The sequence below is a fragment of the Taudactylus pleione genome, unplaced genomic scaffold (assembly GCF_031769625.1).
Source record: "Taudactylus pleione unplaced genomic scaffold, aTauple2 ptg000897l, whole genome shotgun sequence".
NCBI lineage: Eukaryota > Metazoa > Chordata > Amphibia > Anura > Myobatrachidae > Taudactylus > Taudactylus pleione.
The window spans coordinates 2,816,737-2,840,404 of record NW_028285298.1 but is presented as its reverse complement, the minus strand read 5'-3'; the positions used below and the strand labels follow the sequence as shown (position 1 = coordinate 2,840,404).

General features: G+C 46.5%; 1 protein-coding gene across 3 annotated transcripts in view; it reads left to right on the top strand.

Moving 5' to 3' along the window:
- The window catches only part of LOC148474081 (ficolin-1-B-like), a 36,539-nt gene extending 15,190 nt beyond the window's left edge, over window positions 1-21,349 (top strand). For all 3 annotated transcript variants that reach the window (XM_088459180.1, XM_088459179.1, XM_088459178.1), the window contains 4 exons: window positions 8,000-8,127; window positions 9,685-9,814; window positions 13,840-13,974; window positions 21,099-21,349. In XM_088459180.1, coding sequence (XP_088315306.1) covers window positions 8,000-8,127; window positions 9,685-9,814; window positions 13,840-13,974; window positions 21,099-21,349 — 644 coding nt within the window. The remainder of the gene's footprint in view (window positions 1-7,999; window positions 8,128-9,684; window positions 9,815-13,839; window positions 13,975-21,098) is intronic.
- The last annotated feature ends 2,319 nt before the right edge of the window (window positions 21,350-23,668 follow it).

Genomic DNA, 23,668 nt, shown 5'->3' with positions numbered 1-23,668 from the left:
TACGAACGAAATATAACCGCTTTAGCAATCGCTAAAGGGGTTATACCATCTTGCTGTATTTAGTTTGTACAGCATCGCTCTCGCCATCTAAAAGATGGCGAGAGCGATGCGGGCCCCATTGCTGGCAATGGAGACCCGGCAGTGCCTTTCCGGCTTCAGCGAAGCCTTCCAGGCACTGCCGGGTCTCCCTGTCATGCACATGGGCAGATGGACCGTCGCTCATGCGCATGACCCTGGAGCCCCGTCGCTGGCAGCGTTAGGCTGCCAGCAGCCCAGCAGAGGACCTCGTCAAGGACGAGGATTCCGCTGGACTTCGCGGGACCTCGCTGGAGGGGTATTACTAAATACCAGTGGAATTTTCGTTTGCATCACAGTGATACTAAACGAAAATTCCCGCTGGTATATCCCTTCGTTTGTAAATGGGGCCCCTAGTCCTCTACCTATGTCCACTTTATGTTCATAGTCAACAGAAGCCATTTAGAGTTTTGGGGCAGACACAGGATTTCTATGCCATGCCACCATACTGGGTATGACCATTATGCATGGGGGCCAGCCTAGCCTGTGCTCTCCAACACCTTTCCACTTACTTCAGATAGTTGCGCAGAGAATCCACTTTGTATTATTAGCCCCTACATGTCAAAAGTGCATTATCTGGCACACTGACCTAATGTACAGTATGTAAGACAAAGTATCAAAGCTCAGGTGGCCTTACCGCATTGCACCTTTCTGCCGGTGCTTAGTCACATTTTTGTCCCTGCCTGTCTTTTTCACACAAAATACCCCAAACACTCTCTCCTCTTGAAGGGACAATGGCGTCTATTCATCATAACTTAATTTCTACAAAAGCAGATGAAAATGAACATTCTCACTTGCGTATAGAAATTAAGTTTTCGGGCCATTCATCAAAAAGGAAAAAACGGAGATATTACAGATATCTCCTACTTACCTTTCTCTCCCGGAATGGCCGCTGTCCCCATACACTAGTATCACAGATATCTCCTACTTACCTTCCTCTCACGGAATGGCCCGCTGTCCCCATACACTAGTATCACAGATATCTCCTGCTTGCCTTCTTCTCCCGTAATGGCCCGCTGTCCCCATACACTAGTATCACAGATATCTCCTGCTTACCTTTCTCTTGCGGAATGGCCGCTGTCCCCATACACTAGTATCACAGATATCTCCTGCTTACCTTCCTCTCACGGAATGGCCAGCTGTCCCCATACACTAGTATCACAGATATCTCCTGCTTACCTTTCTCTTGCGGAATGGCCGCTGTCCCCATACACTAGTATCACAGATATCTCCTGCTTACCTTCCTCTCCCGGAATGGCCCTCTGTCCCCATACACTAGTATCACAGATATCTCCTGCTTACCTTCCTCTCCCGGAATGGCCGCTGTCCCCATACACTAGTATCACAGATATCTCCTGCTTACCTTTCTCTTGCGAAATGGCCGCTGTCCCCATACACTAGTATCACAGATATCTCCTACTTACCTTCCTCTCACGGAATGGCCCACTGTCCCCATACACTAGTATCACAGATATCTCCTACTTACCTTCCTCTGACGGAATGGCCTGCTGTCCCCATACACTAGTATCACAGATATCTCCTACTTACCTTCCTCTGGCGGAATGGCCCGCTGTCCCCATGCACTAGTATCACAGATATCTCCTGCTTACCTTCCTCTTGCGGAATGGCCGCTGTCCCCATACACTAGTATCACAGATATCTCCTGCTTACCTTCCTCTCCCGGAATGGCCCTCTGTCCCCATACACTAGTATCACAGATATCTCCTGCTTACTTTTCTCTGGCGGAATGGCTCGCTGTCCTTATACACTAGTATCACATATATCTCCTACTTACCTTCCTCTGACGGAATGGCCCGCTGTCCCCATACACTAGTATCACAGATATCTCCTACTTACCTTCTTCTCCCGGAATGGCCCGCTGTCCCCATACACTAGTATCACAGATATCTCCTGCTTACCTTTCTCTTGCGGAATGGCCGCTGTCCCCATACACTAGTATCACAGATATCTCCTGCTTACCTTCCTCTCCCGGAATGGCCCTCTGTCCCAATACACTAGTATCACAGATATCTCCTGCTTACCTTCCTCTGGCAGAATGGCCGCTGTCCCTATACACTAGTATCACATATATCTCCTACTTACCTTCCTCTGACGGAATGGCCCGCTGTCCCAATACACTAGTATCACAGATATCTCCTGCTTACTTTTCTCTGGCAGAATGGCTCGCTGTCCCCATACACTAGTATCACAGATATCTCCTACTTACCTTCCTCTGGCGGAATGGCCCGCTGTCCCAATACACTAGTATCACAGATATCTCCTGCTTACCTTCCTCTCGCAGAATGGCCCACTGTCCCCATACATTAGTATCACAGATATCTCCTGCTTACTTTTCTCTGGCGGAATGGCCGCTGTCCCCATTCACTAGTATCACATATATCTCCTGCTTACCTTCCTCTTGCGGAATGGCCGCTGTCCCCATACACTAGTATCACAGATATCTCCTGCTTACCTTCCTCTCCCGGAATGGCCCTCTGTCCCCATACACTAGTATCACAGATATCTCCTGCTTACTTTTCTCTGGCGGAATGGCTCGCTGTCCCTATACACTAGTATCACAGATATCTCCTACTTACCTTCCTCTGGCGGAATGGCCCGCTGTCCCAATACACTAGTATCACAGATATCTCCTACTTACCTTCCTCTGGCAGAATGGCCCGCTGTCCCCATGCACTAGTATCACAGATATCTCCTGCTTACCTTCCTCTTGCGGAATGGCCGCTGCCCCCATACACTAGCATCACAGATATCTCCTGCTTACCTTCCTCTCCCGGAATGGCCCTCTGTCCCCATACACTAGTATCACAGATATCTCCTGCTTACTTTTCTCTGGCGGAATGGCTCGCTGTCCCTATACACTAGTATCACATATATCTCCTACTTACCTTCCTCTGACGGAATGGCCCGCTGTCCCCATACACTAGTATCACAGATATCTCCTACTTACCTTCTTCTCCCGGAATGGCCCGCTGTCCCCATACACTAGTATCACAGATATCTCCTGCTTACCTTTCTCTTGCGGAATGGCCGCTGTCCCCATACACTAGTATCACAGATATCTCCTGCTTACCTTCCTCTCCCGGAATGGCCCTCTGTCCCAATACACTAGTATCACAGATATCTCCTGCTTACCTTCCTCTGGCAGAATGGCCGCTGTCCCTATACACTAGTATCACATATATCTCCTACTTACCTTCCTCTGACGGAATGGCCCGCTGTCCCAATACACTAGTATCACAGATATCTCCTGCTTAATTTTCTCTGGCAGAATGGCTCGCTGTCCCCATACACTAGTATCACAGATATCTCCTACTTACCTTCCTCTGGCGGAATGGCCCGCTGTCCCAATACACTAGTATCACAGATATCTCCTGCTTACCTTCCTCTCGCAGAATGGCCCACTGTCCCCATACATTAGTATCACAGATATCTCCTGCTTACTTTTCTCTGGCGGAATGGCTCGCTGTCCCCATTCACTAGTATCACATATATCTCCTACTTACCTTCCTCTGACGGAATGGCCCGCTGTCCCCATACACTAGTATCACAGATATCTCATGCTTACTTTTCTCTGGCGGAATGGCCCGCTGTCCCCATACACTAGTATCACAGATATCTCCTGCTTACCTTCTTCTCTCCCGGAATGGCCCGCTGTCCTCATAGACTAGTATCACAGATATCTCCTGCTTACCTTCCTCTCCCGGAATGGCCCGCTGTCCCCATACACTAGTATCACTGATATCTCTTACTTACCTTCTTCTCCCGGAATGACCCGCTGTCCCCATACACTAGTATCACAGATATCTCCTACTTACCTTCCTCTCCCGGAATGGCTGCTGTCCCCATACACTAGTATCACAGATATCTCCTACTTACCTTCCTCTCCCGGAATGGCTGCTGTCCTCATACACTAGTATCACAGATATCTCCTGCTTACCTTCCTCTTGCGGAATGGCCGCTGTCCCCATACACTAGTATCACAGATATCTCCTGCTTTCTTTTCTCTGGCGGAATGGCCCGCTGTCCCCATACACTAGTATCACAGATATCTCCTGCTTACCTTCTTCTCTCCCGGAATGGCCCGCTGTCCCCATACACTAGTATCACAGATATCTCCTACTTACCTTCCTCTGACGGAATGGCCGCTGTCCCCATACACTAGTATCACAGATATCTCCTACTTACCTTCCTCTGGCGGAATGGCCCGCTGTCCCCATGCACTAGTATCACAGATATCTCCTGCTTACCTTCCTCTTGCGGAATGGCTCACTGTCCCCATACACTAGTATGGGGACAGGAATTCATCAAGCTCCGAAAATACAATATTTTTAGAGCTTCACTGCACAACCCGCTCCTTCCCTATGGGAAGGAGTCTCAGGTCATGAAGGGAGATACTTTCGGATTCCTTCGCCCATGTCTGGCTCCTTCTGCCAGACGCTGGGGCTCTTGGGCGCATGCGTGACCTGTAGGTCACGCAGGTGCACTAGTTACACTATCTAGTAACCAGGCGCACTAGTTACTAGATAGGAAGGTGTAGCAGAGTATTCAATGATCACCTATCTGCGCACACACAAGATTCTACATTACACTAACAGCCCCTACACTGTAATAATACTCTCAGTACACTACATTAATACACCCTAGTAACTCATATTTGGCTTCTTCCTATGAGAGGGGGCAGCCAGGTTGGCACAGTGGGGGGCAGGCGATGGTGTGGCAAGGCAGTCAGGGGGCATGGAGTAGCATAGGGCGTGGCCCCACTATAGAATCCTAAGATTGCCGGCATTATAAAGCAGGGAGCGTGACTACGGTGATGCGATTTAGCACGATTTGCGTCATCAGCAGTGCAGGCGGACGTGGTGCAGGTCCGGGAGACTTGAATGCTCTTCCGGGTAAGTATGTAGTAACTTACATAATACCCTCCATCACACCCTCATAGAGATGGGAATACACGTGAGAAAGGATGGACGGGGGCGCTGCGATTTCACAATTATGCAATTTGCAGCAAATCACGTCATTAATCCCTCAGACCACCTACTCTCCCAGGAGTCCCAGGTTTTAATTTGGCCCTGGAATTCTTTTACTCTTGGAATGTCCCTATTTTATACCGCTGCCCAACTGCACAGTACAATCCCTCTTATTCTGTATACAGGATGTCATTCTCTCCCTATTTTATACCGCTTCCCAACTGCACAGTACAATCCCTCTTATTCTGTATACAGGATGTCATTCTCTCCCTATTTTATACCGCTTCCCAACTGCACAGTACAATCCCTCTTATTCTGTATACAGGATGTCATTCTCTCCCTATTTTATACCGCTGCCCAACTGCACAGTACAATCCCTCTTATTCTTTATACAGGATGTCATTCTCTCCCTATTTTATACCGCTGCCCAACTGCACAGTACAGTCCCTCTTATTCTGTATACGGGATGTCATTCTCTCCCTATTTTATACCGCTTCCCAACTGCACAGTACAATCCCTCTTATTCTGTATACAGGATATCATTCTCTCCCTATTTTATACCGCTTCCCAACTGCACAGTACAATCCCTCTAATTCTGTATACAGGATATCATTCTCTCCCTATTTTATACCGCTTCCCAACTGCACAGTACAATCCCTCTTATTCTGTATACAGGATATCATTCTCTCCCTATTTTATACCGCTTCCCAACTGCACAGTACAGTCCCTCTTATCCTGTATACAGGATGTCATTATCTCCCTATTTTATACCGCTTCCCAACTGCACAGTACAATCCCTCTTATCCTGTATACAGGATGTCATTCTCTCCCTATTTTATACCGCTGCCCAACTGCACAGTACAATCCCTCTTATTCTGTATACAGGATGTCATTCTCTCCCTATTTTATACCGCTTCCCAACTGCACAGTACAATCCCTCTTATCCTGTATACAGGATGTCATTCTCTCCCTATTTTATACCGCTGCCCAACTGCATAGTACAATCCCTCTTATCCTGTATACAGGATGTCAATCTCACTGTCTATTACTGTTAGTTGTTATCTTTATGATTTAAAGAATAATTTCACACAAGTTATGGTGCATACACACGATCAGATTTTTCCTTCAGATATGCACGATAACGATTTAAAAATCGTTCAGTCGTTCATATCTGAAGGAAAATCGTTCATATCTGACATGCCTGAACGATGGACGATCAACGATGCGCGTTCCCGATGGTCAGATAACGATTTCTGATATCTGATGTGTTTGCAGTCAGACTTGGACGATTCCATTCATTTTAATGCAGTCAAAAATCGTTCAATCGTTCAAAACTTTGGAAAAAACGTTCAAATCGTTCAAATCGTTTAATCGTTCAATCGTTCATCTGACAAATCTGACAAGTCTGACAAATCTGACCGTGTGTACGCTCCATTAAACTGAATTCCAAAAGATGACTGACCTGAGCTCTGGCGATCACGCTATTCAGTAGTGTGTAATATGGCAATATTACAAAGTATTAATATTATTATAATAACGTCCACAACAAGTCACAATGGGAGTTAAAGGGCACAGAGCTCCATATGTACAGTAATGTGTATGATAGAATTTTTTTTAAAACATTGGTAACTATGTATATAGGTCCTGATTGAGATGTACACGCAATGCGATATTTCTGCAGTTAATTTTCGTATGACTGCGCATGCGCCAAGGTTCCTCAGTGATGCTCAGGGCCGGATTGCCCATCTGGCACTTCAGCCATATGCCAGAAGGGCCTCCCGGCCCTCTGCTCATACGGGATACTGAAAGATGCGGAATGCCCCCGTGAGGCCTTTGTGGTGAGAACACGCCCCTTTTGCCTATGGCACACGCAGAGGCAGACTGCCAGGGCGGCTTAGCAGCCCCAGTCCGTTCCTGGCAATGCTGCTTGCATTGAGGAATCACTTGGAAAGTAATTGACAGGAAGGGTCCATTTGGGGACGGTAACGAGTGGTGGCAAAAAATGCAGGTGCATCCCGGACGTTTCTGGGGCTTGCCGTAGGCTGCGTCTGCAATCAAAAATAATGTAGTTCCGATTGGCTCAGTTCAGGTGGCCATTCTGTGTAACCATAGAGTTACCTAAATGACCGATTATTGAATGATCTGCGATGTCGGCTGCGTATTGCACTCAGCTGTTTGGATTTGCGATGGACCCGATTGGTGAATAAATTCATATCCCAGCGGCTACAGCTTCAGCATATTTTTGCAATTGCGATTCCTGAAAAATCGCTTCTGCAATCCACATATCCCATACTGGGCCTGATTCAACACGGATCACTATAGCGATCGCGGCTGTGATCACGCACGCAGGTCTGCAATCGTAAAGCCATCGCACAGCCACCATAGAGAAGCCCACTTCCACTATTTCACATCCGTAATACCCCTCAGTGCTGCATATACATCAGTAATAACGAGTAACATCGGCCCCTGGCACAGAATTACAGCAGCTCTGACCTTATTCAGAAATTGCTAACCTCGTCGCACGCAGTGAGTACACAAGCTGCGTATGCCGTCACAGTGGCTAATTTATACACGCCCATGTAACGGCATTCAAGCGGACAGGCACGCCTGTGTTTCTCAACCCACTCCCCCCGTCAACACTCCCCAAACGCTCACAGCCTGTCACTCACTCTGCGATGGGTTCCTGTGTTCTGCGTGATAGCAATGCGATTGCAATTCAGTCGCTGCGCACTACAGTATATACGAATGCGCAGTACGCACCTTCAGCCGATCTGCGTAGGCTGTTGCGGTCCGTAATGAATCAGGGCCAGTTTACCTAGTTATACTGTATATTGTCAAATATTGTGTTTAGTGTGTCCAGTTGGGTGTAGGTGACAGATGCTTCACATATTGGATTTAAATTAAATGTTAAGTATTAAATTAACACCTTTATTTAGCCGCCCAGAACTGCAAGCAACTTCTAGAACAGGGACTGAGATTTACTGGCTGGTACACAATTTACCCACTGGGTGGCGCTCCTCTCCTAGTGATGTGTGACATGGAAAGTGATGGAGGAGGATGGCTGGTAGGTGCTGAGTGTCTGATTGGTTAATGTTTATTGAAAGATGTCATTCAAGTTGATGATGTAACAGCTACTGGATCACCTAACCACTTAAACAGAGGCGTCACCAGGTCTGCTGACACTCCAGTGTGTACCCTGACTATCCCTGTGCACGAAAAGGAGGCGTGGCTTAAAATAAAGGGGCGTGGCCCTGCTGCTTTTAACTGACATGGTTGCATGGGAGGCAAACGCAGCCAATTGTGTTTCTGCTGACAAGGGGCGACCATACCACCCCGCTGTGTTTTTGAAAAGGAAATCCATTCTACACATGTGCAGAACTGATCTCCTCTGACCAGGGGCACCGAGAGGGAGGGGTACTAATTACCCGGGCCCGGGCTTGCTGGAGGTCCGGCACCGCTCCTCTCCCCCTCTTATATCACAGCAGCCCAGCACACGATGCTGTGGTGCTGGGCTGCACTGGGAGACTGCTCGCAGCTGCTAAGAAGCAGCCACAGCAGTCTCCTATGCCTGTGGGGGGAGCGATCAAGCTGATCGTGCCCCCTACTTGCTATGCGCTGGGCTGAGGGGGCTCACTGCGCCTCCCTCGCCAGCGCACTGCAAAACTTTTTGGTTTGTAACCTAAGGGGGCATGACCACGCCTACCGCGATTAGGCCACGCCCCTTTTTGCCGGGGCCCGGCGCTGCTCTTGGCGGGCCGACTAGATGTGGATCTTCAACTGAAGCGGAACTACAAGTACCCAGCATGCTCAGCCAATAGGCAGAACACACAGTATATACAGGGTCTGATTTAGAGCACACTTGCCTACTCTCTCGGAATGGCCGGGTAGCTCCCGAATCTGAGGTGCTTCTCCCGGTCTGCCTAATAGAGCATTTAAGTCTCCCAGGGGCTGTAGCGACCGCCCAGCACCACCCACTTTTTGAGCAAAGAGGGAGGTCCAGCCATGCCACCAAATGTACAATGACGTTGAATTCGGCATTGTAAAGCAGGGGTGGGGCCACAATGCCACGCCCCCTGCTGTGCCGCCGTGGTGACCCCTCCCCGGAAGGAGCAGCCAGACAGACAGGAACTATTATTCAGAGTTGACAGCAAATAATAACTAATGGAAAAAAAAAAATCAATTTACACCTTGGTAAATATACGCATTGCACTGCAGGTGGGGTAGGTTTAAAATGAGCAGAGAGATGTATAGATGGGAAGGGCAGTATCCCTGCTTTATTCTAAATTTCAGTTTAAAAACAAAGCTGCCCATTATTTGTTCTCTAAATGCAAAAGCAGCCGGTATTTTCCCTGCAGGCAATAACATAAATGCATTCGCACCCCTGCATTACAGCATGGTCTGTTCCAGGAGGCAGCAAATTGCTCCTTGTTTGCTCCTTTTTTTTTTTATTTGCTCCTAATTCTGAATCTGGCCCATAGTGTTTGCTGGAGACTGTAGTTATGCACAATTACACAATATGGAATCTCCCCTGTGAGTATTGTAGGCTCGCCCAGCAGCTAGCACTTCAGTGGGCACAATATTGTTACAATATGATATATGGACGTCATTCCTCCTTTCCCAGGTGTTCCAGAGGCGGGTGGATGGTTCTGTGGATTTCTATAGAGACTGGAACAACTACAAGAATGGATTTGGGAATCAAGGCAGCGAATTCTGGCTGGGGAACGATAACATTCACCGTCTCACGTCTTCAGGTTTGGTTGCACTTCGTAAATATTTAATTATAGTTCAGTGCATAGAGCTGTGTGCAAATCTGCCTCCATTACACTTCTAAATTAAGAGTAATATCATCTTCCCTTATATAATACTAGTTATGGGCCAGCTTTTGTTTTGGATAGAAGTAAACTCCAGCTCTCACAAATGCATTTAGTTGTACTACGCTTGTGCAATAAAGTGTCATTTTGAACTTAGTGGGTCATACACTTGTGGCACCCTAAGGTGAGGAAGAGACACACAGGCTGCTTACAGTAAGGGTATATAGCGTTCACACTAGGTCCGGCGTGGGGCAGGGTGCCGGACCGTAGAGAGGACACTTTAGCGCGTGCCACAAACGCATGTGCACCCGAAAAGGAGATGTGGCTTCAAGAAAGGTGGCGTGCCTTTAAGACACTCCTCATTTTTATCATTCTTGGGGGCGTGCCTGGCACCTCTGGAGATGCCGTCTGCCCCCAAGCTCTCTTCTCTCTGTGAATAGATGCCGAGCACATCAATTAACCAGCGGTAAGCGCTTAACCGCTATTTTTTCCACCCGGCTTGTTGTTTTAGTGAGGTGCCACCAAAAGGGCAGGGACCATTCTGCCATTTTGAAATCAGGCAAGGCACGGCACCCGCTAAAACAGCCTAGCGGGAAAGCTAGTATACATGCCACATGGAGGTGCAGCCTACTCAAAACCACTAGATGTGCCGGTTAGGAGGTGAAACATTTGCGTCTCCTGAAGCCATGGTATCAAGGTACAGTTTAAACATTTTGAGACCCACACTGTAGAAAACATAATTTGGGGTCAACTATTGTGCTTGACTTTTGTGGCCTTTTGTGTTGTCTTTTATTCTTAACTAGCGACCCGCCACAACTTCGCACGGGAGCAATTTAGAATTTACGGCGATGGTCTTTTTTTAGCCAAGGTCTTATAAGATTGCCTTGTAGATGACATTAGTAATTTTTTCTCCTGACATCAACACGGAAAGATTTAGTTTTGACGTGACACGCAAAAGAGCCACGTAATGTTGTCAATGAGCAAAACAGTCTCCACTTATGTCAACTCCAGCCACGTTACGTGTCTGTCCCTGTGCTATATTTGGACTCGTTTGAAATTAAAGATCGTTTTTCACATAAATTAAATAGGAACAGTAATAAAAGGGAAAACCTGACATTTTGTATCAGTAAACAGAGCTTACATCAATGTTTCTGGAGAAACCGGATAATACATATCAGTCTCTACATCAGTGATTCCCAACCTCGGTCCTCAAGGCACACTAACAGTCCTGATTTTAGTGATAGCCATGATTGTGCACAGATGGTTAAATCAATATAATTGAGGTACTAATTAAGTCAATTGTGCTCAAGTATGGCTATCCCTAAAACCTGGACTGTTAGTGTGCCTTGAGGACCGGGGTTGGGAACCCCTGCTCTACATGGTATAAAATAAAGTCCATCGTTATATATATATAGTAGTTTAGGCAGCAAAAGCCAAGAAAGCGCTCGGACGTCCGTTTTTTCATAGACTTTCCTCACTAAAATCGTTACCCGGCTCCCTGTTGTCATACATTAATGTGTCGTACACCTAAACCTTCTCCACACATACTCTATACAATAGTGACAACTGCATCAAAATCCGTCCAGTGGTTCTGGAGATTCGCCGAAACACACAGACAGACGCCTACCAGGGACTTTATTTTATACTATTGTATAGATGATTCATTTTTAGCTATTCAAGGTATACTACAGAAAAATATGAACAGTTAAGACTTGAATAGGAAGGGTGGCTTTAAAAAATAAATATAATATATGGCCAACTGTGTAAATGTTGAGAATTCATAAAATTTCAACAATGCATTCAGGGGCATAACTAGACTTAGGGGGGCCCCATAGCAACATTTTTATGGGCCCCCCCTAGGTCCCCTGCCCTCATCCGCCCCCTCCCCCTCCACAACTTACCTCTCTTCCATGGTCGTCTTCTTTCAGCATGTGCTGCGCAGGGCGGGCACATCTCCTTTCCTAGCTGATACTGGGAGGAGGAGTGGCCTTGCTGAGCCTGCTGGGACAACCCCGGATCACGGCCACGCCTCCTCCCAGTATCAGTCAGAGAGGAGAGACAGAGGTGACCGGGAGGACAGATGGCTCGCCTGGCAGCAGATGCATGGGGAGGGCCGGGCCCCCAGATGGACCGGGCCTCATAGCAGCGCAACCCCTGCACCTATGATAGTTACGCCAGTGAATGCATCTAAGTTAGTCGGCAAAATGTATTATAATTCCAGGTGGCCTCTGTGTGCTTGATTAGGAGTCATATGCAAGTACTGTATAAATGTGGCCACATCTTGCATGGTTTTCGCAAACTGCGCACGTGGCACAGACTTACTTTACCTTCCTCTCCCTGAAGTTGCGGGAGGCACCTGATTTTTCGGGTATAACAAAGGAACACTCACACATAACAGAAGCAGCCTGTCGGCGTGTTGTCAGAGTTGCAGCCTATTCTGAGCCGTGGGTTTGGAGCGTACACACTATTTATCAGTCACATGTTCTGTATGGAATAGGATTGTAAAGCCGGTTCAAATCCCGACGACGTGAGGCCGCAAGGAGGAAATCCCGACAGCGGAGGTAAGTAAAGCTAACCCTCCCCTCTTCCCCCCTAACCCTAACCTCCTCCCCTAGTGCCTAACCCTTACCTCCTCCAGGGGTGCCATAAACCTAACCCCCCTCCCCGCTCCCTAAACCTAACCCTCCCAGGGGGGTGCCTAACCCTAACCTCCCCGTGGTGCTTGCCTAAACCCTAAGGTATCCCGGGAGCCCCCTAACCTACCCCTCCCCCCCCTTCCCGCAGCTAAGAGGATGGGCGCCCGGACTTACCTTGTTCGGTCCCGCGTCGTCCTGGATTCCGGCGTCGGGATTATGACAGGCATCGTTATCTCGACGCCTGTCACAAATCCCTAGCCAGGATTCTGGCGTCAGGATTGTGATCGGCGGCCTTGCGGCATACATGTCTACCCTCCCGGGTTTTTTTTGCGGGAAGCTCCTGATTTTTTGGATAACCCTCTGCAGCCCCGGAAGGGTAGGCACTTCTCCCGCATTCTGCCCACTTAACGGGGATCGGCGGTTCTGAACGTTGTGGAAATCCCGACAGCGGAGGTAAGTAAAGCTTAGTTCGGTATGCCGGGCGTCAGGCGTCAGACCCCATCTGAACTGAGATGTGGGAGGAACTCTATCTGCGTCCGGGATCGCAGGCGCAGGCTATGACTCACCCCAAAAACGCCACTCCCCGTCACCTCTACTCTGCCTCTGGGAAAAGTGTCTCACGGTACCTCAGCACACTAGACATCCTGATCAAAGTAAACAGAAGCCATACAGGACGTTTCCTCCCAGTGTACACAATGGTGTATTATTACTGTGCTTGCAGCAACACACACCGGCCGGCTTATCCTGGTTACTGCCTCCTAGGAATGCTTTTCAGCTTTGTACCATATCGCCCTCCCACTGCGCTGTGGTCATCCATTGTTGCATGTATCACCGGGTTCCACCCATGTGAAATTAACACATACAAACGATTCATCCAAAATGAAGAAGATGGATAATGTTTTTTTTTTTTAAATGTTAAAAAGGAATCATTAGTATAAAGAGAAAGAAAAGAGATACAAAGCAGTGACACAGTAACACCCCTGCATCTCTGCAAAGCCCGGTCCTCACAGGGTTAATGTCCAATTTGGCCACACACGTTATTGACCAAACTAGACAAGACTTGATTGAGAACTTCATGGACAACTGGGGCCCATTAGCGCAACTGAAAGATGACCAACTACACCAGTCCTTAGTGGTCATCAGCTGGTCCCATTTATAGCCAAGTCCAATAATGATCAACTCGATTGTATTACCCTAGGGAAATGCTGTCACTTTGATACTGGGAAATCCCCCGGTACTGGCTGTGATGTCATCATGTGTGTGGCTTAGTTGCTTCCTGATCTCATTTCTCATTGCTGATCCCTAAGCCTTCTCTGTTGTCATTATCAGGAAAGTTCCAGTTACGCATCGATCTCACCGATTTTGCAGACAACCGCACTTACGCCTTATACAACAATTTCCGCATTGCAGGGGAGAGAGAGAACTACACAATGACTGGCATCAACTATGTGAAAGGAAATGCAGGTATTACTGTGCAATCCTCCCAATAAGGCAAGAACTATATGGAGGAAAAGTTAGCAAATTCTCGAAAACTCCTCCTTAACCATTAAGCCCAGAAAATTGGTGACTGATGCCCATCATACATGTATCTTTGTAAACACTTCACAGTGCAACATTTGTTTGGTGCAGACTAGTACGGCCTTGGTCCTTACATTATGTGGCCCCCAATGACACTGTACCTATGTGCTTGTGGTGAGTGCTTTTAAAGGACGACTTCATATATTCTGGACCCAGAAGAGGAAGGAGGCTCTGCTGGGCTACGTTGTGAAGGACAGTTATCGTTGGGAGGATATCAGATCACTGTTTTAAGATTTCCTTCAGGGGCTGGTTCATGGCTCATGTTTCATGTCTCTGCATTAATCTGTCCCCCCTGTTTAGAATAAATGGCTGCATCGTCATTGGGGGCTGGTGTCACCATTCCCTCATTGTACAGTGCTGCGTAATATGACAGCATTTTACAAATATAAGATAGTAATAGTAATGGAAGCTATGGAGGTTGTACTGGGTAAGTCACTAAAAAGCCAGGGTGCCCACACGTCACCAGATGGACAGACTAGATCAAGGCAGATGTACAAGGGGAAATGTTGCACAGGTACTAAGCTTTGTGCTGGGGCTGCAAACCTGAAGTAACTAAAGAGGGGTAACTAATGTGTTAAGATGGGAACAGGCTCTGTGATATCATTGTGTGCGTTGCCTAAAAGTACATTACTTACAATACCATGGTAAATGTTATATTGCGATTACAATAAATCATCCCGGTTACACATACTTCCAAATTGATCTATCTCATATGCATTCAATATCTATCTATCTATCTATCTATCTATCTATCTATCTATCTATCTATCTATCTATCTATCTCATATCTATCAATCTATCTATCTCATATCTATTTATCTAGCTATATATCTCATATCTATCAATCTATCTATCTCATATCTGTGCCATATCTGTCTATCTCATATCTATCTATCTCATATCTATCTATCTATCTATCTATCTATCTCATATCTATCTATCTATCTATCCCATTTCTATCTATCTCTCATATCTATCTATCTCTCATAATTATCTATCTCTCATATCTATCTATCTATCTATCTATCTATCTATCTATCTATCTATCTATCTATCTATCTATCTATCTATCAATCTCATATCTATTTATCTATCTCATATCTATCTATCTTATATCTATCTACTTATCTATCTATCTCATATCTATCTATCTATCTCATATCTATCTACAGTATCTATCTATCTCATATCTTTCAATCTATCTCATATCTATCTATCTTTCTATCTCATATCTATCTATCTATCTATCTATCTATCTCATATCTATTTATCTCTCTATATATCTCATATCTATCTATCTATATCATATCTATCTATTTATCTATCTCATATCTATCTATCTCATATCCAGTGGTGTAACTAGGGTATTTGGAGCACAGGGCAAATTTTAAAATGGAGCCCCCCCGCCCCTCACCTACTAATGCAGTGCCCCCCCAATGCAGTGCCCCCAGTAGTATCCCCCCCCAGTAGTAGTCCGCAGTAGAAGTCCCCTCCTTAGTAATAGTCACGCCCCGGATGCAGTGCCCCCAGTATAAGTGTCCCCCCCCCCGACAAACACATACTTAAATGAAACAATAAATAAAATAAAAGTACTTACCTGAATCCACGCTCCTGCTCCCGTCGCCGTCTGCATGTCAGTCTTCCCGGGCTGGCGCGCTCTGCATTATGGGAGAGACGTCATGACGTCTCTCCCATTACCCATTGCAGGAGCCGGCAGGGAACCGGCTCTTGCAGTGGGCGTGCAGCAGTAAGTGAGAGTCCATCTGACTCTCATTGGCTGCTGATTCACGTACACATCGCCGCCGCTCGGCGGTGTTGTGCGTGCAGCAGCAGCAACCAATGAGAGTCTGTCTGACTCCCATTGGCTGCTGTTTAACACACACATTGCCGCCAGGGCTAGCAGCGATGTGTGAGTTATGCACAGCCTGAGTCCGCCTCCCACCCTCCTCCTGGCGCTATTGGGCAAGCGCTCAGGGGGAGGGAAGGGGCTTGGCTGTGCAGCACAGGACCGGCGTTAGAAGCCTAGCGCCGGTCCTGTGTAAATGTGTAGCGCTGACCGCATTCATTGCGGTCGGCGCTACACTGGCTAACTAGGGCGGGCCGGACCGTGGCGCCCGAGGCACGTACCCCGCTCGCCCTGCGATAGTTACGCCATTGCTCATATCTATCTATCTATCTCATCTATTTATCTATCTATATATGTCATATCTATCTATCTATCTCATATCTATCTATCTCATATCTATCTATTTATATCTAACTATCTAATATCTATCAATCTATCTACTCATATCTGTGCCATATCTATCACTTATCTATCTATCTATCTATCTATCTATCTATCTATATATTTATCTATCTATCCATCTCATATCTATCTATCTCATATCTATCTATCTATTTATTTATCTATCTCGTATCTGTCCCATATCTATCTATCTATCTATCTATCTATCTATCTATCTATCTATCTATCTATCTAATATCTATTTATCTATCTATCTCATATCTATTTATCTATCTATCTCATATCCATCTATATATCTATCAATGTCATATCTATCTATCTATCCATCTCATATCTATCTATCTATCTATCTATCTATCTATCTATCTATCTATCTATCTATCTATCTATCTATCTAATCTATCTCATATGTATATATATATATATATATATATATATATATCTGTCTGTCTCATATCTATCTATCTATCTATCTATCTATCTATCTATCTATCTATCTATCTATCTATCTATCTATCTATCTACTGTATCTATCTAACTCATCTATCTAACTCCTATCTATCTACCTATCTATCTGAAATCCCGACACCAGCAGCCCGGCAGAGGAGGAAATCCCAATCGTCCAAGGTAAGTATTCTCTAACCTAATTCCCCCCCCCTAACTCTCCCTTTGGGGTGCCTAACCCTAACCTTCCCCCCCAGTGCCTAACCCTAATCCCCCCTCTAAGTGCCTAACCCCCCCTTCCCCGCTGCCTAACCCTAACCTCCTGGGTGGTGCCTAACCCTAAGTCCCCCCAGGAACCCTAAACCTAACCTTCCCCCCCCCCCCCTGTGCGGCTATCCGCCCTCAGCCGGTCTCCTGGTGTCGGTAAAATGACAGGCGTCTAGATTTAGACGCCTGTCATTTAACCCTCGCTGGGATTAAGCAGTCGGGAAGCCGGCTGTCGGGATTAGGTCTGTCGGCTTCCCGACTGCATACCATCAATCTATCTATCGCTGGGCCTGATTCACAGATGTACGCTATTCCAATATATTTTCTGTTGAGCGATTATTGGTAGACTGCGCATGTGCCGCGGTCACACTGCGAATACACCAAGGTACCTTTGTGATGCCGCTCGTAATGGTGGCAAGATACCTAGATGTATCCCTGCCATTTTTGGGGCGTTGTAGCCTGCGCCTGCAATCCCGTACACAGATAGAGTGGTTCCCAAATCTCAGTTCAGACGGCCATTCTGCATGGCTATAGGGCATACTTGCCTACATCCTGGCTGCTTCCTCCAGGAGGGAGCAGCCAGGTCAGCATAGCAGGAGGGCGGGGCCGACATAGAGGGGCGTGGCTGAATACATTACAAGCCGTTTAGGGGCAGGACTGGGGACGGAGCCACGCGATCGCATCATTTAGGCTTCGTCCCCGCTACTCAATGCCGATATTTGTGGCATTGCGATGCAGGGGGCGGGGTCATGATGGTGCAATTCAACACGAATCGCATCATCAGCCGCTGCGGGGTTTTGGAGCTACATTGCCGAGGGGACTGGAGGGGTCGGGAGGCCTGCATACATTTCTGGGGGGCCAGGAGTGGCACACGATTTTCAGGAGGTTCCCGGCCAAATCGGGAGAGTAGGCATGTATGTTATAGGGAATCAGTATGAAATACTGCCGGACATGCAGCGGCAGCCCGACAGATCAGCAGAGCTCGGCAGCGGAAGCCCGACAGTGCTGGAAATCCTGATCGTCCTAAAGATAAGTAAAAACTAACCTAACCTACCCCCCTAACCCTAACCCTCCTTTATGGTGCCTAACCCTAACCTCCCCCCTAAGTGCCTAACCCTAATCCCCCCCTCTAAGTGCCTAACCGTAACCCCCCCTTCCCCGCTGCCTAAACCTAAGTCCTCCGGGGGGGTGCCTAACCCTAACCCTCCCTCCCCCTCGCCTAACCCTCCCGGGGGGGTGTCTAACCCGAAGTCCCCCCCGGGAGCCCTAAACCTAACCCTCCCCTCTGCGGCTGTCCGTTCGCGGCGCCCGGCATCAGCTCGATCAGGATGCCGGGCGCCTGTCTCCCGGCGTCGGGAAAATGACAGGCGTCTAGATATAGACGCCGGTCATTTATCCCATGACGGGATAAAGCAATCGGTAAGCCGGCTGTCGGGATAACGTCAGCCGGTTTCCCGACTGCATACCTGTTATAGGGTTATACAGATGCTGGATAATCGAATGATCAGCGATGGAGGCTGCGTATTTGTATGATTACAAACAGATGAAAGATGGCATTGCCCACCGGGTCCAATATACATTCTGGAGCTTGGTACATAAGGGGAATTGCATTTTTGGAGTTTTGGCCTCATTTCTACCTTTGGTACATCCAGCCCTAAGTATCTTATGTATTGTTGTGTAAATGGTCTCAACCAATAGTTACCTTGTTTTGAGTGATGTCAGATGTTCTTATCTCAGGGTCTGATTCAGCAAAGATCGCTATTCTGCTAATACGCAAGCAATGCAGTTGCTAATATCAGCGGTGATATGCGACCGCAGCCAGGCATAAGGACGCCCACTTCCCTTTACTCACATCCGTATACTTTAGGAATATAGCAAAATAATCCCTGACCTTACTCAGAAATTGCTGACAGCCACGCACGCTATGAGACCTCAGGCTGCGTGTGGCCACGCAGTGGATAATTTATGTAAGCTGTTGAAATGCACTGGTATACACCTGCATTCCCCGACCACCCCCCGTCACAACCCTCAAACGGTACTGGGGAGTTTCCTGGCCAAGGACCCAAAATTTCGATGTTTTGCTCCCCGAGCCATTCTGGAAAAGGCATTGTTCGTCACCAAACTGTTCTTGGCTGGTTGGGAGAAGTTGCTCTTGGAGGATGTTTTGGTACCATTCTTTATTCATGGCTGTGTTCTTAGGCAAAATTGTGAGTGAGCCCACTCCCTTGGCTGAGAAGCAACCCCACACATGAATGGTCTCAGGATGCTTTACTGTTGGCATGACACAGGACTGATGGTGGCGCTCACCTTTCCTTCTACGGACAAGCATTTTTCCAGATGCCCCAAACAACCTGAAAGGGGATTCATCAGAGAAAATAACTTTACCCCTGTCCTCAGCAGTCCAATCCCTGTACCTTTTGCAGAAAATCAGTCTGTCCCTGATGTTTTTCCTGGAGAGAGGTGGCTTCTTTGCTGCCCTTCTTGACACCAGGCCATCCTCCAAAAGTCTTCGCCTCACTGTGCGTGAAGATGCACTCACACCTGCCTGCTAACATTCCTGAGCAAGCTCTGCATTGGTGGTGCCCCGATCCCACAGCTCAGTCAACTTTAGGAGACGCTTGCTGGATGTTCTTGGGCACCCTGAAGCCTTCTTCACAACTATTGAATCTCTCTCCTTGAAGTTCTTGATGATCCGATAAATGGTTGATTTAGGTGCAATCTTGCTATCAGCAATATCCTTGCCTGTGAAGCCCTTTTTGTGCAAAGCAATGATGACTGCACGTGTTTCCTTACAGGTAACCATGGTTAATAGAGTAAGAACAATGATTTCAAGTTCCACCCTGAATTTAAAGCATCCAGTTTGTTATTCTAACTCAATCAGCATGACAGAGTGATCTCCAGCCTTGTCCTCGTCAACACTCTCACCTGTGTTAACGAGAGACTCACTGACATGTCAGCTGGTCCTTTTGTGGCAGGGCTGAAATGCAGTGGAAATTTTATTTTTGGGATTAAGTTCATTGGCATGGCAATGAGGGACTTTGCAATTAATTGCAATTCATCTAATCGCTATTCATGACATTCTGGAGTATATGCAAATTGCCATCATAAAAACTGAAGCAGCAGACTTTGTGAAAACCAATACTAGTGTCATTCTCAAAAATGTTGGCCATGACTTTATTGTTTTACAAGGGGTTCCATATAAGTGACCAAGATAAACCTTATATGAAAATGCATGTAGCCATAGGGATCATTGTGCCTTATAACCAATGTAGGGAAATGGTACTGATTACACCATTGAATGTATATATCTCTGATTTCCCTTGTTTTCCCCAGGTATATAATAGTTACATAATAGGGGTAAAGTGCAATCAGGGAGATTACTAGACTCTTCAGGGAGTCAGGGAGATTGCTGCTATTTCAGGGAGTCTCCCTGATAATCAGGGAGAGTTGGCAAGTATATATCTAATGCATTGGAGTCTAATACATTTCTAAATGTATCTCTGTCCTAACTGCTGCTAAGTATTTGATATTTGGGAATTGTGTAGTGAAGATATTGCATCAACTTATCAAAGCTCCTGTTATTTCTATGTTACTGAGACCAGGCACAATGTCGTTCTTACTTTACTTACAGTTATGTGCGACTCATTTCCATGCATAATTTTAATGTACCATGGAAAATAAAATGACACTGATTAATTACATCTAATGATGCTGCTATGATGAGAGGAACACACACAGACGCAGGCCTCTGTGTATCAGTGAGACTGACGCTGTGAAGGCCGCACCTTATTGGCCAGGGATTAGTAGTACCTTAAACTTCTACCGTACTCAACAAAGGTTTCCAGTGCCAAGATTAAAGGACCCTTACTGAGCTGTAACCTTACTGTATTCTGGAGACTGCAGCAGCCAAGAAATATATATATAATAATTAGCAATACAAAACTTATTTATTGTTCTTTATCTGGATGTCCAGGCAGTTGATAAGGGGGTACTTTATACTCTGTTTGAGCAGTAATATTTGGAACGTCATTATGTCTCCTGTCTGTTCCAGGTGACTCACTTTCCCAGCACAAAAATTCCCAATTTTCCACCAAAGACCGAGACAATGATGAATCCACAACTAACTGTGCCGAATATTACAAAGGAGCGTGGTGGTATAAATCCTGTTATTGGTCTCACCTAAATGGCCCCTACCTGAGGGGCAATAACAGCAGCAATAGCCAGGGAATTATCTGGAGCTCCGGCCGAGGGCTAAATTATTCGTACAAAGTTTCAGAAATGAAAATTCGACCACAATCCTGAGAAAAGTTTAGAAAACTAAACTGTAGATAAGGGGTGAAACTTGTCCTGTGACTCAGATATAAGGACCCCACGCCATGATACACGGTATAAATAGTTTATGATTGTATTTGGCATTATTAAATTACATTTATGCTTATTAATTGTCAGTATATTTTTGTCCTCATTGTAAGATTTAACCAGTGATTTAATTAAGTCACCCATTTGTTTTATTATTCCCTTTTGTTAACTTAACTTAATCCTAAACCTAGAAATAAACACACTGACACATGTATGGAATTCAAAGAGGTCACAGCCAGAATTTATTGATCAAATTGAAATTCTAGAATAGGTGGCAAGAAGAAAGCAGTGCTCCGAGGCCACAGCCCAGTGGATATCAATACAAATAAAAAGGGGCGGATCCCCGCCCTGCACAGACTGACCTGGGGCAGTACCATCCTTCCCTAATTGGCACAGCATTGGTCCCTCCCTTGGAACAATGACCATGTCCCCCCTTTAGGCGGTGACAAACTGGCCGCTCTCAAAGGAAGAATGCTACCACAGGCACTCCTGTGCTAATAATAGGCCGCCCATAGGCACTGCTTCCCGCCAGGCTGCACCTCTACCTGTTGGAAGCAAACACAGACAAATGCACAAACCAACAACAGAAAAATTTACACAAACCATCTTGCACGGGTGGGTGGGGTTGAAATAAACTGGAAAGAGGAAGATGGCTCCCCTCACCAGGCTATTTATATAGAACCTCTAAGCCCTCCCTTAAATCCTACCATAGGCTTATACTCCTCAAGTGACGAATACTAACCACATCCCCCTCCAGCTTTTAACCCTTAACTTACCTAACAAAATTACATATCAAACAGGGTGCTTATCTATCCTCAAACTTATTCAAGTATTCGGATGCATTAAGTCACCCATTTGTTTTATTATTCCCTTTTGTTAACTTAACTTAATCCTAAACCTAGAAATAAACACACTGACACATGTATGGAATTCAAAGAGGTCACAGCCAGAATTTATTGATCAAATTGAAATTCTAGAATAGGTGGCAAGAAGAAAGCAGTGCTCCAAGGCCACAGCCCAGTGGATATCAATACAAATAAAAAGGGGCGGATCCCCGCCCTGCACAGACTGACCTGGGGCAGTACCATCCTTCCCTAATTGGCACAGCATTGGTCCCTCCCTTGGAACAATGACCATGTCCCCCCTTTAGGCGGTGACAAACTGGCCGCTCTCAAAGGAAGAATGCTACCACAGGCACTCCAGCGCTAATAATAGGCCGCCCATGAGCACTGCTTCCCGCCAAAGCCCGGTTCGCAGAACCAGGCCCGCCACCAAAACTGTGACCTTCTTAATGAAATTGAAAACTGCAGAGGTCATCGGTCAACCGCTCTAGCCGCGCGCTCGTGAGATGTACCCCGTCGGGCCTATGCAAGCTCTCTGCCCCGTGACATAAACTTGGGTATTGTATGACGCGTCCACCAAACGCTAAATGACAAGCGTGCAATGGCCATATCTGTTCAATACCCACGAACGCGACCAAATCATTGCCTCCCAAGTCTGGCCCCAAACTTTTCCTCTGCTGCCCATGGGGCATCTAGCAGACACTTACAGTGCATTTCTCGTAATCCTAAGCAATGCCACTTACGCACTCACAACCAAAATTGGGCATGTAACTCCAAAGGGTGCTGGCTAGCCCAGTAAATAAAGGAATTTTCCCACACCCGACAGTTAGCACTCACGGACAACCCTGTCCGAAAGTTCACCTAGACAGAATTGGCATTTATACAGACAGATATTGGTATTTAATACAAACAGAAATTGCTATGTATAATAACAACAATAATCTAACCACAAGGAAAGGGAAACAAATAGTTGGGTGACCCATCTGAAGATGAAAAACAGCAAAACCTCCTTGAGGGCAAAAGCTGAAAATCCTTTCAGAATCCCTAGCGGCAGTAGGCATAAGGCCCCTGGGTTTCCCAACAAACTCGCAAGGAGCGCAACTACTTAATGCTACTTGTTTCAAATACGACTTCCACTGCCCTAGCTATAATATAAATCTGAAACACCCTCGTAAAGTACGACCTGGACAAAAGGGAGTTAGATTAACATGGATAACCACTGCCCGCCACCTGGAGGGCAAACCCTATTAAAGTACCCCAAAGAGCAACTGGCCAAATCACTGGATCTGCATGCATCTGAATAGAAATCCTTCGCTCCCTGCCAGTTAATCTGTCTTAGACCCATCTATTCAGCACAAGCTCAATACCGGTTTGATAACCACCTTATTTTAACATTAAACCTGATAGCGCAGAAATCTTA